Consider the following 16,239-nt stretch of genomic DNA (forward strand, 5'->3'; position numbering starts at 1 on the left):
GAGTCAGAAGGGGCTACTAAGGGCCATATAGTCCATCCCGCCTTCTGCCATGCAGGAATGCATAGGATCTCATTGTTGGAAGGGACTACTAAGGGCCATATAGTCCAACCCTCTTCTGCCATGCAGGAATACATAGGACCCTAGAGTCGGAAGGGATTGTTAAGGGCCATGTAGTCCTATCTCACTGGTGCAGTAGCCATTTAAGGGTTGCCAACTGTCACACTTGCGATGGCTGTCCATACCTTCTGCTAAGACAGGAACTATAGAGTTGGCCGAGACCTCAAGGACCATGCATTGCAACCCCCTGACATGCAGGATTACACAAAACAAAAACTCCCATCCCTGCCCATTGACGGTTGTGGATACTGGGAGCTGCATTGGAACGAACCGCCGCAACCCCCCCAACCCAAAACACAACCCCAAAACCGACACAAGTGAGTCCGGAAACGACATTCCCGCTTTTAATTCTGTTAATACACTATCATGGAATTGAAATAGAGAACGAAGGTCAATTGGCAATCGATTGACCCGGACCCCAAAAAGGGTGAGACATCTGGCGTCCGGAATGTGAGTCAACGATGGTTGAAGAAACCCTGGGGATAGTTGTACTTGAAGGGTTTCAGGCGGCTGGGACCCCTGACGGAGAAGAGAGAGAGAGAACAATAAAATGAAAGGGGCTACTAAGGGTCCTATAGTCCAACCCTCCTTCTGCCATGCAGAAATACATAGAACCCAAGAGTCTGAAGAGACTACTAAGGGCCATATAGTGCAACCCTCCTTCTGCCATGCAGGAATACATAGGACCCTAGATTGGACGTCCACCCACCTGACCAGGCGGAGGCACATCTTCTCCTGTGGGAACTCCTTGGGCCCCTCCACGCTGTTGTCGTGGGTCTCCGTCTCCGTCTCCAGGTAGACGTCCAGCACGACGCAGAGGCGCAGGAGCTGGTTGGTCAGCAGCTGGTAGCCTGGCTTGGGCCCATAGAGTTCCTTGTAGTAGACGTTGACTTCCCTCTCCATGGCCTGCAATGGAAGAAGAGACGCGGGTTTCAACAGCTCTAGGTCCTCCAGTGCAACTCTGTGGCCAACGTCTGACACACAATGACCATAGAGTTGCACTGGAGGAGCCACAAAGGCCTAGTGGAGTGTCCTCTCTAGGAATCTCTAGGCCTTTTAGTGCCACTTTTAGTTAAAGTTGACCATAGAGTTGCGCTGGAGGAGCTACAAAGGCCTAGTAATGTCCTCTCTAGGAATCTCTAGGCCTTTCAGTGCCACTTTTAGTTAGTTAACCATAGAGTTGTGCTGGAGGTGCTACAAAGGCCTAGTAGAGTGTCCTCTCTAGGGATTTCTAGGCCTTTCAGTGCCACTTTTAGTTAAAGTTGACCATAAAGTTGCGCTGGAGGAGCTACAAAGGCCTAGTAGAGTGTCCTATCTAGGAATCTCTAGGTCTTTCAGTGCCACTTTTGGTTAAGGTTGACCACAGAGTTGCACTGGAGGAGCTACAAAGGCCTAGTCGTGTCCTCTCTAAGAATCTCTAGGTCCTCCAGCCCAATCTTCGGCCCTGTCCTACATGTCCTCTTACCCGGATGTTGTCGTCGTTGCCATTGGTCCTTTCCCCGTTCCAGTTCAGACAGAGGCTGAAGACGGGGGGGATGGCGCAGTAGCCCGGGTTCAACGCCACGGTGGCCTGGAGCTTAGCTACGATGAAAGAGAGCGTGGACGCAGTCAGTCACGCCATGGGGTGCGCACGGGAAAACCATATCGGGGCAGGATCCTACCCTTGTGGGGAAACCGCGCAACGTGGCCGTTGTGACGAATGGAAGGCACGTACGTACCCGTCCCTCTTTCTATCAGCGCCACATAATAAAGGTAGGTGTCCTCCGCCAAACCGGCTTCGAACACGTCTCTGGTGTAGGGCAGCGCCTAAAATGGAGGACGAAGGACAACGCGCGTCAGTTGTGTCACGGGATCGGTTCACTACTATTGAGTTACAATGCTAAGCAGGGTCACTTTTGGTCAGGCTTTGGAAGGGAGACCTGGAGGTGATATGTCAGATGAAGGGACCTGGTTGTGGTCAGTCCTTGACTCTTACTTACCAGGTAATCCTCGTAGGTGACCGCTGACCACTTGACCAGACGCGACACGATTTTGGCCGGGAAGAGGCTCTGGCACTCACTGGACACCGGCAGGATCCCATGCTCTGGACACAGAAAGGGAAACCATTAAGGTTTAACATCACTGCGTCGGCCCTAATGCCCAGATCCCGCAAAAAGGACGCACCGAGGGAGGCAAACTGCTTGTGGAGGGCCATTCGCGACTCCAGGCGCGTCTTCAGCAGCTTCATGGTCCGCTCCATGTGGCTGGCGCTCAGCGAGTTGTCCGCCGTCACAGGACTCTGCAAAAGAGATAGACTTGAACCCAAGACTGCACCTCTTTGGAGGTTTTTGAACAGGGGCTGCACTGGATTGCCCTTGCATTCTATGTATTCCTGCATGGCAGGTTGCATGGCCCTTAGTAGTCCCTTCCAGCTCTAGGAGTCTATGCATTCCATCATGGCAGATTGCATGGCCCTTAGTAGTCCCTTCCAGCTCTAGGAGTCTATGCATTCCTGCATGGCAGGTTGCATGGCCCTTAGTAGTCCCTTCCAGCTCTAGGAGTCTATGCATTCCTGCATGGCAGATTGCATGGCCCTTTGTGGGGGGGATCCCTCAGAACTCTAAGATTCTATGTATTCCTGCATGGCAGAAGGAGGTTAAACCATATTGGGAAACTCCAGGATCGCACAAGGAAGGGACTCGGGATCCTACCTGGGGCTGGTCCTTAGGGAAATGGAGGCCCCCCAACTTCTGGCCCCAGACATAGGGGTGGCCCAGCTCCGTCACGTAGTCGCTGAGGCTCAGGATGCTGGGGAAGAGAGGCAGAGGACTCCGTTCTATGTATTCCTGCATGGCACAATTCATGGCCCTTGGGGGGAGGTCCCTTCCAACTCTAGGATCCTATGTATTCCTGCATGGCAGACTGCACAGCCCTTAATAGTCCCTCCTAACTCTAGGGTTCTATGTATTCCTGCATGGTGGACCCTAAATCCTACGCGTTCCTGCACGGCTTACCCGACTTTGTCAAACTGGAACTGGTTGGCCGGATTGGGAGTCTTCTTCCTGTGGTCCCCAGGGTACAAGCAGCTCAGGAGGGAGTTGAGGGACAAGAGGTCTCTGGGAAAACACAGAAAAGAGACGTGAAAAACGCAGCACATTGCTGCCCCATTCCAAAAACGAAGTCCCCCCTGCACTTCTGGACGTCTGACCACTAAAGTTAGGGCTGTCCGAGGCATCGCCACTGATGGACATGATGGATGGTCAGGACAACGTGTGCCGCCACTGGCCGCAGCATTTGCCCCCCGCGACCCAAGCTCACCCGGTGCTGATTGGTGCAGTCATCTCTGCTGCGGCCGCCACCTTAGCCTTCACCGTCATGACGTTGAGGTTCATCAGGTAGTAGAAGGTCAAGTGGAGGACGCTCCCGTCTGCGACAAAAACGGCAGCGGTTAGGAAGGGAAGCGTACAGGTCTAAGACTCAATAATCAATCGATCGACCGATTGATCAGATATAATCTTGGTTTGCATGCCTGTGGATGTCCCTCTGAGAGGCATAAAATGGCTTCCTAAAACAACCAAAGCTGGACTTGTGACCGCTGTGGATGAAGCCCACCCGACCGTGACTATTTTGCCTGCCGCTACCTTTGCATTTTAAGGCGATGGCAACAGTCAGCGGGTGCCTCTTGAGCATCTCCTTGCGCTTATCGTCCAGCTGGATGCCTAAAGTTGGGCGCCGGCGTTTCTGGAAAGGAGGAAGGATGGAATCACTGGACGCTCTCCATGTTGACCATAGAGTTGCCCTGGAGGACCTAGAGATTCCTACAGAGGACGCTTTGTAGCTTCTGCAGGCAACCCTATGGTCAGCTTCAACTAAAAGTGGCACTGAAAGGCCTAGAGATTCCTAGAGAGGACACTCTACTAGGCCTTTGTAGCTCCTCCAGCGCAGTTTGATGGTCAATGTCTGTCGGACATTGACCATAGCATTGCCCTGGAGGACCCAGAGATTCCTAGAGAGGACACTCCACTAGGGCACTGGGAGGTAAAATGGCCGCCCCGGGTCACGAGAGCAACAAGAAGACGAAAAGTGTACCGTGTTCTGCTCCTCCTCGGCGTCCGAGTCACTCTCGTCCTCTGCAAATCCGAAGGAAAATGCACGTTAAGGAAGTAAAGTCTTACATTTAAGGGTTGTAGGATTCCTACTCTTTTTCTAATTGCCATAGTATGGCGTCACCTGCTTACATTAAATTTAAGGTGTGCCTTACCTTGAGAGTCCTCCGGAGGTTTGCAAAGCGCCTTGGCCTCCTCCACATTGCCTTCGATCACCACCGCCAGTTTCTTATCTGCGGACGGAGAGCGCCGTAATCAATATCTCCGAGGAAGAGCTCTGAGTCATCTAGCAAAAATTATGTTCTATGTATTCCTGCATGGCAGAAGGTGGGTTGGACTCTATGGCCCTTAGTAGTCCCTTCTAACTCTAGGGTCCTATGTAGAGGGACTTTGGCCAATTGGCCAAATCCAGAGCACTGACCACAGGCTTGGCCGTAGGTGCTGGCCTGGACAAAGAGGACGTAGAGGGGCGGCGGGAGGTGTGTGGCAGTTTCGTATTGCTTGTGGACCTGTTCAAAAGGCATGGAGAGGTACTCCTGGACCGGGAGCGAAGCCTGCGAGAGGAGAAGACAATATGGAACAATGGGTGGAGCAGCCATTTCCCCTCCCTTTTGGCATCTACTTACTAGAGCACTGGCCTTCCAGGCCTCTTGGACTACAACTCCCAGAAGCCTCAGCCATGTTAGCCAATAGGCTGGGACTCTGGGAACCGTAGTCTGAGGGGCAAGTCGTTCAGGGAGCAGCCATTTCCCCTCCCTTTTGGCATCTACTTTCTAGAACACCGGCCTTGCAGGCTATTGGACTACAACTCCCAGAAGCCTCAGCCATGTTGGGCAATAGGCTGGGACTCTGGGAACCGTAGTCATTCGGAGAGCAGCCATTTTGTATGAATGAAAATTATTATTATTATTAAATCGTAAGCTGCTTTGGGCCCCAGTTATTTTTTGGGAAGGGAGGAAGGGGTATATATTAATAAAGCATAATTAATAATATTAATGATTATTATTATCATTATTATTATTATTATTATAAAATAAACAACAACAGACCTGCATGATGCTGTTAAGCCGAGGCTGGAGGTTGCTGAGGTATTCCTTCTTCACTTCTATCTCCTTTAAAATCTTCTCCTTGTTGGCAAGGCTTTCTTTGTATTTCTCTGCCAGGCTGGGCAAAAATAGGGCCACAATTGCATATATTTATATACATAAACATAAACATTTAAGCAGAGGCTGGATGGCCATCTGTCAATGGGGATGCTTTGACTGAGAGTTCCTGCATGGCATAAGAATGAGGTTGGACTGAATCAAAACCCTTCTTGGGGTCTCTTCCAACTCTATGATTCTATGTGTTCGAAAGAGTGGCGTTCCTTGCTGGGAACGCGCCCCTCGAACTCACCGCTTGCGCTGCTCCAGTTCCCAGTCGAGCCGCGAAAGGGTCTGCTGGTGAGGGTCGGAGCGCGTGATTCCCGCCTTGGTGATCTCTGGAGGGGCATCTGCATAAAACTTCTCCACGCTCACTAACTCGATCTCTTCGTGCTTCGATCTGCGGGGAAAAGGGGCAGAGAATGAGGTCGGTGTCTTCTCTAGGAATCTCTAGGTCCTCCAGGGCAACTCTATGGTCAATGTCTGACAGACACTGACCATAGAACTGCATTGGAGGGGCTACAAAGGCCTAGTAGAGTGTCCTCTCTAGGAATCCCTAGGTCTTTCAGTGCCACTTTTAGTTAAGGTTGACCATAGAGTTGCACTGGAGGAGCTACAAAGGCCTAGTAGAGTGTCCTCTCTAGGAATCTCTAGGTCTTTCAGTGCCACCTTTAGTTAATGTTGACCATAGAGTTGCACTGGAGGAGCTACAAAGGCCTAGCAGAGTGTCCTCTCTAGGAATCCCTAGGTCTTTCAGTGCCACTTTTAGTTAATGTTGACCATAGAGTTGCACTGGAGGAGCTACAAAGGCCTAGCAGAGTGTCCTCTCTAGGAATCTCTAGGTCTTTCAGTGCCACCTTTAGTTAATGTTGACCATAGAGTTGCACTGGAGGAGCTACAAAGGCCTAGTAGAGTGTCCTCTCTAGGAATCTCTAGGTCTTTCAGTGCCACCTTTAGTTAATGTTGACCATAGAGTTGCACTGGAGGAGCTACAAAGGCCTAGCAGAGTGTCCTCTCTAGGAATCCCTAGGTCTTTCAGTGCCACTTTTAGTTAATGTTGATCATAGAGTTAAAATAATAAAAATAAAAGTTTTATTTTTATACCGCCCTTCTTGCAATCAGGGCGATGAACAACATCATTCAAAACACAATACATAATGCATACATGCAATAAACAACAAATTACAGTTAAAATCACAATTAAAAACCGGTTCTGGCCAGCCTACCACTGCTGTCAGAGGGGGGAGGGAAGACTAACTGGAGCCTGTGTCTGGGAATGCTAGCTTAAACAAGAGGGTTTTTAATCCCTTCTTGAACTGGGTTAGGGAGGTGGCCGAGCAGAGCTCTCCGGGCAGCGAATTCCAGAGGGTCGGGGCTGAGATGGAAAAGGTCCTCCTAGATGTGGAGGCCAGTCTTGCCCCAGGGACCCTCAGTAGCTGCTGCCCAGACGTTCTGAGTGTGCGGGGCGGATTGTATGGGGAGAGGCGTCCTCTAGGTATCCTGGGCCCAAGCCATTTAGGGCTTTATAGGTTATAACCAACACCTTGTATTGCGCCCGGAAGCGAATAGGCAGCCAGTGCAGATCTTTAAACACAGGTGTTATATGGCTGGCCCTGGATATGCCAGTGACCAGTCTGGCTGCCATATTCTGTACTAATTGTAGCTTCCAGGTTTGGTACAAGGGTTGCCCCATGTAGAGCGCGTTGCAGAAATCCAATCGAGAGGTTACCAGAGCATGTACTACCGTTTCAAGGTCCCTCTGGCCCAGGTAGGGACGCAGCTGGCGAATCAGCCGAAGCTGATAACAGGTGCCCTTGACCGTTGCATCCACTTGAGATGTTAGGTGGAGCGACGAGTCAAGGAGCACCCCCAGACTGCGTACTGAGTCCTTCACAGGAAGCGTGATCCCATTCAGGACAGGTGGAACCACCGCCATCCCTGAGCCAGGAGAACTTATCACGAGCACCTCCGTTTTCTCTGGATTCAGACTGAGTCAGTTTTCCCTCATCCAGCCCATTACCGACTCCAGACAGGCCACGAGAGGAGAGATGCCATCCCCGGTCACTGCATCAGTCGGAGACAGAGAAAACTATTTGGGTGTCATCAGCGTACTGATAACCCCGCGCCCCATGTCTCCGGATGATCTCTCCCAGCGGTTTCATGTAAATGTTGAAAAGCATGGGAGACAGAATGGCTCCTTGAGGGACCCCAGATACAAGGGCCCTCTTATCGGAGCACACGTCTCCCAGCTGCACCATCTGGAACCTCCCAGAGAGGTAGGATCGGAACCACTGGAGCACAGTGCCCCCGATACCCATCTCCGCCAGGCACTCCAGAAGGATACCATGGTCTATGGTATCGAAAGCCGCTGAGATGTCCAAGAGCACCAACAGGGACACGCTACCCCTGTCGATGCCCAGACGGAGATCATCGACCAAGACGACCATGTCAGTCTCAACCTCGTAGCCCGCCCGAAAGCTGGTTTGAAATGGGTCCAGATAATCCGTTTCATCCAAGATCGATTGAAGCTGGATTGCAACCGCCCTCTCGATCACCTTCCCCAAAAATGGCAATAGCGAAACTGGCCGATAATTATTATGCATCAGGGGGTCGAGGGAGGGCTTTTTTAACAACGTATTTACAATGGCCAATTTTAAGCTGGATGGAAATTGCCCGTCCCTCAAAAATGTATTAATCCGGTGTAACGAGGTTGCCACCGGTCCCCCCTGAGCCGCTAGCCTTGAGGGACAGGGATTGAGAGAGCAGGTTGTCTTCCGGACGCTTCTAAGGATCTTGCCACATCATCGGTACTAACCAACTCAAACTGATCCAGTTTAATGGAGTCCACGGAGGCTCTGGATACCTCTACCCTAGGTTCTGCCCTAATGCCGGCGTTAAGACCTTCGCTTATCCGAGAGGTTTTATCCGCGAAGAAGTTGTTAAACTGGTCACAGCAGGCCTTAGAAGGTTCAAGGATCTGGTTCGGGGCAGGAGGGAGCTGAGTTAGCTCCCTGACTACCCTGAACAACTCTGCTGGATGCGACTCCGCAGATGCGACACGAGCACCATAGAACAAGTTCTTAGCTGCTCTTATCGCCTCTCCGTAGTCCTCCAAAAGGTGGTCTAGGAGAGCCTTGTTGGCTAAGCATAGGTGTTTCTGCCAGCGATGCTCTAGCCGTCGCAGAACCCGCTTCCTCACCCGGAGATCTTCCGTATACCAGGGCTTACGTTTGGAAGCAGGCCTGAGAGGGCGCTTGGGAGCGATCTTGTGTATAGCCCTAGAGAGACCAGTATCCCTGATACCAGTCAGGGCATCAACAGAGTCGCCGTCACCTCCAACCATGTGCCCCTCTAAGGCTTCTTGGAATCTTCTGGGTTCCATCAGCCTTCGAGGGTGGACCATCCTAATAGGTCCACCACCCCCAGGGGAGGATCTGGGTAGGAGCCTTGATTTTTGCCTCCACGAGGAAATGATCCGTCCATGACAGGGGGGAAATATTAGTTATTTCCGCCCATGGATTTTCCGCATCCGTACAAAAGACCAAATCCAGTGTATTACCCACAAAATGCGTTGGATCAACTGGGACAGGCCCATGGCCGCCATGGTATCCATGAAATCCCGAGCCGCACCGGATGGAACATAGTTGGCCGCGAAGGGGATGTTGAGCTCCGAGACCAGCTGTGTCAGCTCATTAAGGGAGTCCGTTAGCGCACGGGGTGGCCGATACACCAACAAAATCCCTAGACTGTCCCTAGCCTTCAGGGTCAAGTAAATACACTCGATAAGAGAAGTTTGACGGATGTGGTTCCTGGTGGGAGACAAGGTGTTCTTATGTACCAAGGCAACCCCCCCCCACCGCCCACCTACCCTGGACTAGTCCTTCACCGAAAACCCAGCAGGGAGGGCCTGCACCCACACAGCATCGCCCTCAGGCCCGAGCCAGGTTTCAGTAATGCAAGCCAGGTCACACTTACTATCCTCCAGCAGATCGTGGATGATGTGGGTCTTGTTGTTAATTGACCTGGCATTGCACAGGAGCAGAGACAGGGTTTGTGGCACGGTTGGAGTGACCCTCAGGTCCTTTTGGTAAGGAGGGGGACAGGAAGGAGAGAGAGATATAACGCATCAATCTCACCTTCCTCTGTAACGCAAGTCCACTCTCCTACCCCCATACTTGCCCCTGCCCCACACCACCTCAATGGGAGCACCGCTCATGCAGGCATTACCCTCTACCAAGCAACAAGAAGAACAGAGTTATGCCACAGTAGACATCCTCTGTTCAAAGGCTGGCATGGACACAACCCTCTTACCCCAAGCGCTGCTGCAAGAATGCGCAGCTGTGCAGTTGCGGAGCTGCGAAGTCCAAACAAACAGTCCGTGGGCAGCCTCCCCGGGCGGGTGCGCAGCTGCGCACCTCCGACAACCCGAGGAGAACCGCCCGGCAGCAAACGCAGCTCTTGGTGGAGTCCGGTGGCAAGGGGAGTTGCGCTGGAGGAACAACAAAGGCCTAGTAGAGCGTCCTCTCTAGGAATCTCTAGGTCCTCCAAGGCAACTCTGTGGTCAACGGGGGGATTTCCACCTTTTCTGCGTTTGCCGGACTTACTTGAACTCCAGGCATTTGGTGATCTCCTTCTGGAGGTGCATGACTTCGTAAAGAAGGTTCTGGAGCTGCAAGTGGTAAGCGTCCACTTTCTGCTTCGCCTGTCAACGAGAGTCATGACACGTCTACCATTTTGAGAGGGCGCTGCAGACCCTGGTGGGGTGTGCTTTTCCCGCCGCACGGTCACTCTCAAAATGGCGGACGCTGCCTTACCTCGTGGGTCTGGTCCCTCCCCTTTTTCAGCCGGATGTGTGCCAAACGGTTGAGCTTCTTCAGGGTCATGAAATGGACGCAGCTCTGGACGCGGCACTCCTCTATCTCGGCCGCCTTCGGAGGATGCAAGGACCCAAAAATGTAAACATTATATCAAATACAGTGGTGCCTCGGGTTACGAAATTAATTCGTTCCGCTGTCAATTTCGTAACCCGAAAGGCTTTCGCAAGCCGAATCCCCATAGGCGCTAATGGGGAAAAGCCGCGATTTGGTGTAAAATAGCGCCGAAAAGCACCAAAAGTTTTTCCGTAACCCGAAAAAACTTTCTTAACCCGAAACGGTTTTTTTAAATTAATTTTTTTCGTATCCTGAAAATTTCGTAAGCTGGGTAATTCGTATCCCGAGGTACCACTGTACTTAGGAGTGGGCTCCAGCGCCAATTCCCAGCCACCTTCCAATTGTGAGCCCAAAATACTGATGTTCCCTCATAAAATGGCGGCAGGAAATGGGCAAAAGATGTATCGCAGGGGTTGGCAATCTTTTTGAGTCGGGGGCCAGGTTGCTGTTCCTCAGACAACTGGGGGGGCCGAAGCTGGGGGGTGGAGCTTCCACCCTCCAGGGGCGGAGCCACATGCCAGGGTGGAGCTTCCACTCTCCAGGGGCAGAGTCACACACTGGGGGTGCAGCTTCCACTGAAGCATCATCATCATCACCACCACCACTATCATTGTTATAGCAGACCTTTGTTACAGCACTTTGGAAAGTCACACTGTCTCACCTTCATAAATAATAAAAATAATGAAATGAAATAAAAAGCAATAATAAAAATAATGAAATAAAAAAAACAAAAATAAGTGTTATATATTTTTAAAAATTAATGGAAAAAACCCAAGGCAGACCTGAAATGACTCACCTTTCCACCTTCTCCACCTCTTTCTCATTGAGAGGGGATTTTGCAGAAAGAATACCCAGGGCAAGTAGTAATAATAATAATACTAATAAAGTTACAAGCAAGGAAATTACTAAAATGCAATTGAAAATAAACTGCAGCAAGCATGCACACAGTTTCAACCCAGAAAAGCCACAGGGTTCTGAGAGGGTATTTTGCACAAAGAACACCCAGCTAACCCCCTCCCCCAATGAACCAACCTCTTGCCTTGTTGTGGCTGCAGCTGCTGCTCTGGCTCCCTTTCTCCCTCGCTCTGTACTCCTTCCTTCTGCCTCCTCCTCCTTTCCCTGCTCTTAGGGAGGAGGAGGAGGAGGGTGGAGGGTGAGGTGGAGCCTGCTGCAGGCCCACTGCAGCCCCTGGAGCCCTGTTGGAGTGCTCCAGGGGCTGCACCGGGCGTACTAGATGGGCGCCGCCATTTTGTTTTTCAAAATGGCGGTCGAAGTCTCACGTGACCTTTGCCATCCTGAGGTCACGCAAGACTTCGGCCGCCATTTTGAAAAACAAAATGGCGCCCAGAGCGGCGTGAAAACGGGGGAAATCGGCGGCAATCGGCGGCAGGACTGTGCAGGGGCTGGCAGGAAGGTCTTGGCGGGCCGGATCCGGCCCGCAGGCCACAGGTTGCCGACCCCTGATGTATCGTTTTGTACTGTCGCCATTCTGAGAAGTGACACGAAAGCAAACAGAGGTATTTGGGGTCTGTCTGGGGAATGGCAGGCTTTTCTTTTCCCTCTTGAACGCCAGGAACCAGTACAATCCCTCTCAAAATGGCAACCGGAAGCCATTTTGTACTCCCTGTTGCCATTTTGAGAGGGACTGCAAAAGAAAATATGGGTATTTGGAGGCTGTGTGAGACTTTCTGTCCCCTTGTATGCCGACGACTACAACTACAACTCCCTTTGGACCACTATCAGACCCCCCTCCCTTTGACCGCCATTTTGAGACCGCGCCGACTCACACTGTCCTTGGCGCCTCTGCTCTTGAGGTCCTGGATCTCAGACATCAGTTTCTGGAGGTCCTGGCAGGTCTGTTTGTAGAGCTCATAGTCTTTGCTGGGGTCCCTCAAGTCCACCTCGGCCTCCTCACTGTAATAACGAGGATCCTCAGGTGAAGAAAAGTAAAGGCGGTTATTATCATTATCAAGAATGTTATACTCAAAATGGCGGACTAAAATGCTGCGTCTGTTTCCCGGTGGTCAGCGAGGGCTACCTGGTCAGCGTCCGCACGTCCGCGCTTGCCGTCTTGGGGGCCTCCGTCTGTCCGGATGACCTTCGGCTTGCGCTTCTTGCCGGACTCCAAAGACATCTTCTTTTTAAACAAGGAGGGGGATCTGAAGTGTGTTTCCTGAGGATGGAAAAAGTAATGCTCTCTCTCTCTCTCTCTCTCTATATATATATATATATTTTCACTATTCACACACACACACACACACACACACACACACACATAATATTATAAAATATAAAATAACATATATTACAATTTATAAATTATAAAATACTTTATATTATAATAAATATACACACACACACTCATCTACATTTGCAGCTTTGATTAGATTATAAATATATATTAGGAAGTATGTGTATGTATATATATATATATATATATATACAGTATATATACATATATACACACATCCCTCCATATTTGCAGCTTTGATTATATTATATTGTATTAATATATTATATTATAATATATTTATACCATATTATAAATTATATATATATATATAATGTATTATATTCATATTCATATTCATATACATATACACACACATATATATATATATATATATATATATATAAATTACTATGTGTATATACATGTGTGTGTGTTTGATATTTGTGGATTTAATTACATTACGTTAATATATATTTTAAATTATGAAATAATTTAAATTATTTTATAATTAATAATTAATAAATATATTAATAAAAATAATATTATAAATAATTAAAATAATAATAATTAATATAAATTTATATTTTAATCCCACCATATTTGCAGTTTAATTTTATTATATAAATATATATATTATAAAATAATGTATAATATATATAAAACACACACAAAATATATTAAACATATAAATAAATATCTGGATTTATAATATAATATATAATATTATAATATAATATAATATATAATATTTAACAATTATAAACAGATATATTATATATGAATTTATATAAATATAAATTATTATTATATATATATAAATACTTGATAGATATTGATACAGATATAGATAAAATATGTATTTAAAACGCTTTTGTTTGGGAACACAGCTTTCATAGAGCCTTTCCATCAATGGCACTCTGCACATGCTCTGGAGAACCCTCAACTATGGAACTCCAAAATGGCTGCCCAGGAAGAAGAAACCTATTTATCCAAAGACTAAAGGCTTAATAAAGGGCAAAACTCACCTAAGAACGACTAATCCGCTTCTGAACCGCTCCCGGTACCCTCCAAGCTCAGAAACAACCCTCAAAGGTAAACGGAAGCGACGTCCCGGAAGTGGAGCGAGAGCAGTGTTGCCAACAAGCCTCGGAGATAATTCCCGGAAATGCTTGTCCAAAACCCGCTGAATCCCCTCACATCACACTGAATTTTCAGTCACAATTCCCAGAAAGTTCCCATAATGTTAAAATGGCGGATGTTTTGCAAATAAACATAAATATAATTGAATAAAAATAATTGTAACTTATTTCAACTCTCAAAATCACCACTGAACCAAACAAAGAATCTTTCAGTCCTTTTAAGATATTTATTTTGACATGAAGGGGGTTCAGGAAGCTTTGTGCCAAACAGAAATGTGTTCGGATGCAACCGCACTGCAGAAATAAATCCAGTTTGACACCCTTTTAATTGCCATGGCTCAGTGCTAGGGAATCCTGGGAATTCTAGTTTTCGGAGACATTTAACCTTCTCTCTCAGCAAACTCTGGTGTGACAACAAACTACAATTCCCAGGATTTCATAGCACTGGGCCATGGCAGTAAAAACAGTATGAAACTGGATTGTCTCTGGAGTCTGGAGTGAAGATGCAGCCTGAGTTGGGTCCAAGACACACAGAAGAAATAAACCAGTTTAAGACTGCTTTAACTGCCCTGGCTCAGTGCTAGAGAACCCTGGGAATTGTAGTTTTGTGAGAAAGAGCTCTGGTGCCACAATGAACTACAATTCCCATGCATCTGAGGAAATACGCTTAAGTCTAGGAAAGCTCATGCTGCCAACTTTTCTTTCAGTGAGTCTCAAAGGTGCTACAAGATCTCTCTATCATCATCACCATTATTATTATTATCATTATTATCATTATCAAATCCAAATGCAGCTTAAGAACTGGACTTAAATTGGCAACACTGAATCCTGTAGACTCATTCTCTGGGGCTGTGATATGGAAGTGTGCAGGCAATTCCCTTGTTCAACCAGGGAATCCTGGGAATTGTAGTTTGTTGTGACATGAGACACTGCTTTTACCGGCAGCCAGGGCTCCATGCATGAAATTCTTGGCTTGGTGGTTTGTTGTGCCCAGAATCCCATCATCGCAGGGAGCCTTGCAGTTAGAAGCAGTGCCAAACTGGATTATTTCTGCAGTATGGATGGCAATGGAAAAGAGAACGAAAAAGAGAGCCACAAAACAAACTTCTTGGAAGACAGAGCAGGGATGCCAACTTACCAGGTGCTCTGCCCATGCTCAGAGGCATATTTAATCACTAACACACACACACAGTCTCAGGGACATCACATTCACATCACACAACTAACTAGTAGGGCAGCCCATGGAAGGGAGGGAAGATGGAGATAAACACATCCCTGATTATTCTACCCAGGTGCTCTGCCCATGCTCAGAAGCACCTTTCCACCTCTTTTTCTCCTCCATTCTTCTACTTTTTCCCTACTAGATTTTCCTCCCATCGACCCAAATGGTCCTCCTCACAGTACAACAACAACCCTGAGAGGTAGGCTTGGGGCACTCTGCCCAAGCTCAGGAATTCAGAAATTCAAATGTCACTCTCAGGCACACACAGTAGTCCCAACATCAACCCATGATACCATTATCAACTATTGCCTTTGTGATTGTGTGCCTTAAAACTTATGGCTTACTTGGAAATTCAAGGCAATTGGGATTAAGCCAGCCAAATCCCTCACTCCTTCTGGGCAACACTTTGTGCCTGGGTTGGTTGCTTGCCCAATGCCTGCCTCTCTCTCTCTCCAGCAGCCGCTTTGCCTGGAGCGGAGCCTGAATGCCTGAGGGGGGGGGGGCAATCAATCACTGTCCTCCTCTCTCTCTGATTGGCTGAAAAAACTGTTAGTGTGATTCCAGAGTTGGTTGGTTTGCTCTTTGCTCCGTTCTGAACAAGTTCTGGCTCTCAAAGGGAGTCGTTGGAGAGAGAGACTAGAGAGTGTGTTTTTTCTTCAGCCCTCTTTCTGATTGGCTGAAACTGTTACAATCCAAAGGGTTGGTTGCATGCTGCAGGCAGCTTTCAGGCTGGAGCTGAAAGTCGCCGAAAATGCATTGAAATAGAGGAGGGCACGGAAATCACACGAAAAGCTCTGAAAAGTCACCGTTTTCGTGTGAAAGTCGCGAAATTGGCAACACTGAGCGAGAGACGAGACGCAGGGACGAGGCAGAGCCAGTGCGTCCTGCAGCAGCAGCGCCCTCTCTTTGCCGCCACCCAGCGGCGATTGGAGTCATTGCAGGATTGTTTTCCATTCAAAAAGCCTGCAATTGATAGCTAGGCTTTTTAATTCTTTTGCGTGTTGATTGTTGTGGGTCTTCTCCCGGGGCTTTTTTTAATATATATATATATATATATATATATATATATATATATAATTATTTTATTATATATATTTTATTATATATATATATATACATATATATAATATTATTTTATTATATATATTTTGTTATTTATATATTATATATTATATTATTATTAATATATTATATATATATTATTTTATATACTTATATATTATTTTATATTATATTATATATATATATATATATATATATAATTTTATTATTTATATTTATTATATTTTTTATTTTATTATTTCATTATATTATTATTTTAAAGCAATAAGAGCCCTCCCAAGTCTCTCTGTGTGTGAACTACAACTCCC

The 16,239-nt window shown here is 47.7% G+C and overlaps 1 protein-coding gene across 1 annotated transcript; it reads right to left on the reverse strand.

The window, feature by feature from the left end:
• Window positions 1-439: 439 nt before the first annotated feature.
• LOC149308536 (THO complex subunit 5 homolog) lies at window positions 440-13,630 on the reverse strand. Its single transcript, XM_089535927.1, has 20 exons — window positions 13,534-13,630; window positions 12,314-12,448; window positions 12,063-12,206; window positions 10,159-10,272; window positions 9,949-10,046; window positions 5,598-5,744; window positions 5,252-5,366; window positions 4,624-4,756; window positions 4,358-4,435; window positions 4,186-4,226; window positions 3,738-3,837; window positions 3,415-3,523; window positions 3,111-3,212; window positions 2,808-2,904; window positions 2,281-2,395; window positions 2,097-2,200; window positions 1,836-1,923; window positions 1,583-1,698; window positions 827-1,023; window positions 440-636 (listed from the first exon to the last, which is right to left on the reverse strand). Exons 2-20 carry the CDS (start codon window positions 12,407-12,409, stop codon window positions 573-575), a joined length of 2,058 nt encoding a protein of 685 aa, XP_089392053.1. The 5' UTR covers window positions 12,410-12,448; window positions 13,534-13,630; the 3' UTR covers window positions 440-572.
• Between the last annotated feature and the right edge of the window lie 2,609 nt (window positions 13,631-16,239).

The sequence above is a fragment of the Sceloporus occidentalis genome, unplaced genomic scaffold (assembly GCF_023333645.1).
Source record: "Sceloporus occidentalis isolate IW3139 unplaced genomic scaffold, rSceOcc1.0.p SCAF_8, whole genome shotgun sequence".
Classification (NCBI taxonomy): domain Eukaryota; kingdom Metazoa; phylum Chordata; class Lepidosauria; order Squamata; family Phrynosomatidae; genus Sceloporus; species Sceloporus occidentalis.

What these genes read in the sequence shown, in the direction of transcription:
- LOC149308536 (XM_089535927.1), bottom strand. Translation starts at nt 12,409, where the DNA reads ATGTCTTTGGAGTCCGGCAAGAAGCGCAAGCCGAAGGTCATCCGGACA. An exon ending in ACCTCCGGAGGACTCTCAAG is followed by an intron (nt 4,227 to 4,357) that starts GTAAGGCACACC and finishes TCGGATTTGCAG; the next exon opens with AGGACGAGAGTGACTCGGAC. An exon ending in CATCGCCTTAAAATGCAAAG is followed by an intron (nt 3,524 to 3,737) that starts GTAGCGGCAGGC and finishes TTTTTGTCGCAG; the next exon opens with ACGGGAGCGTCCTCCACTTG.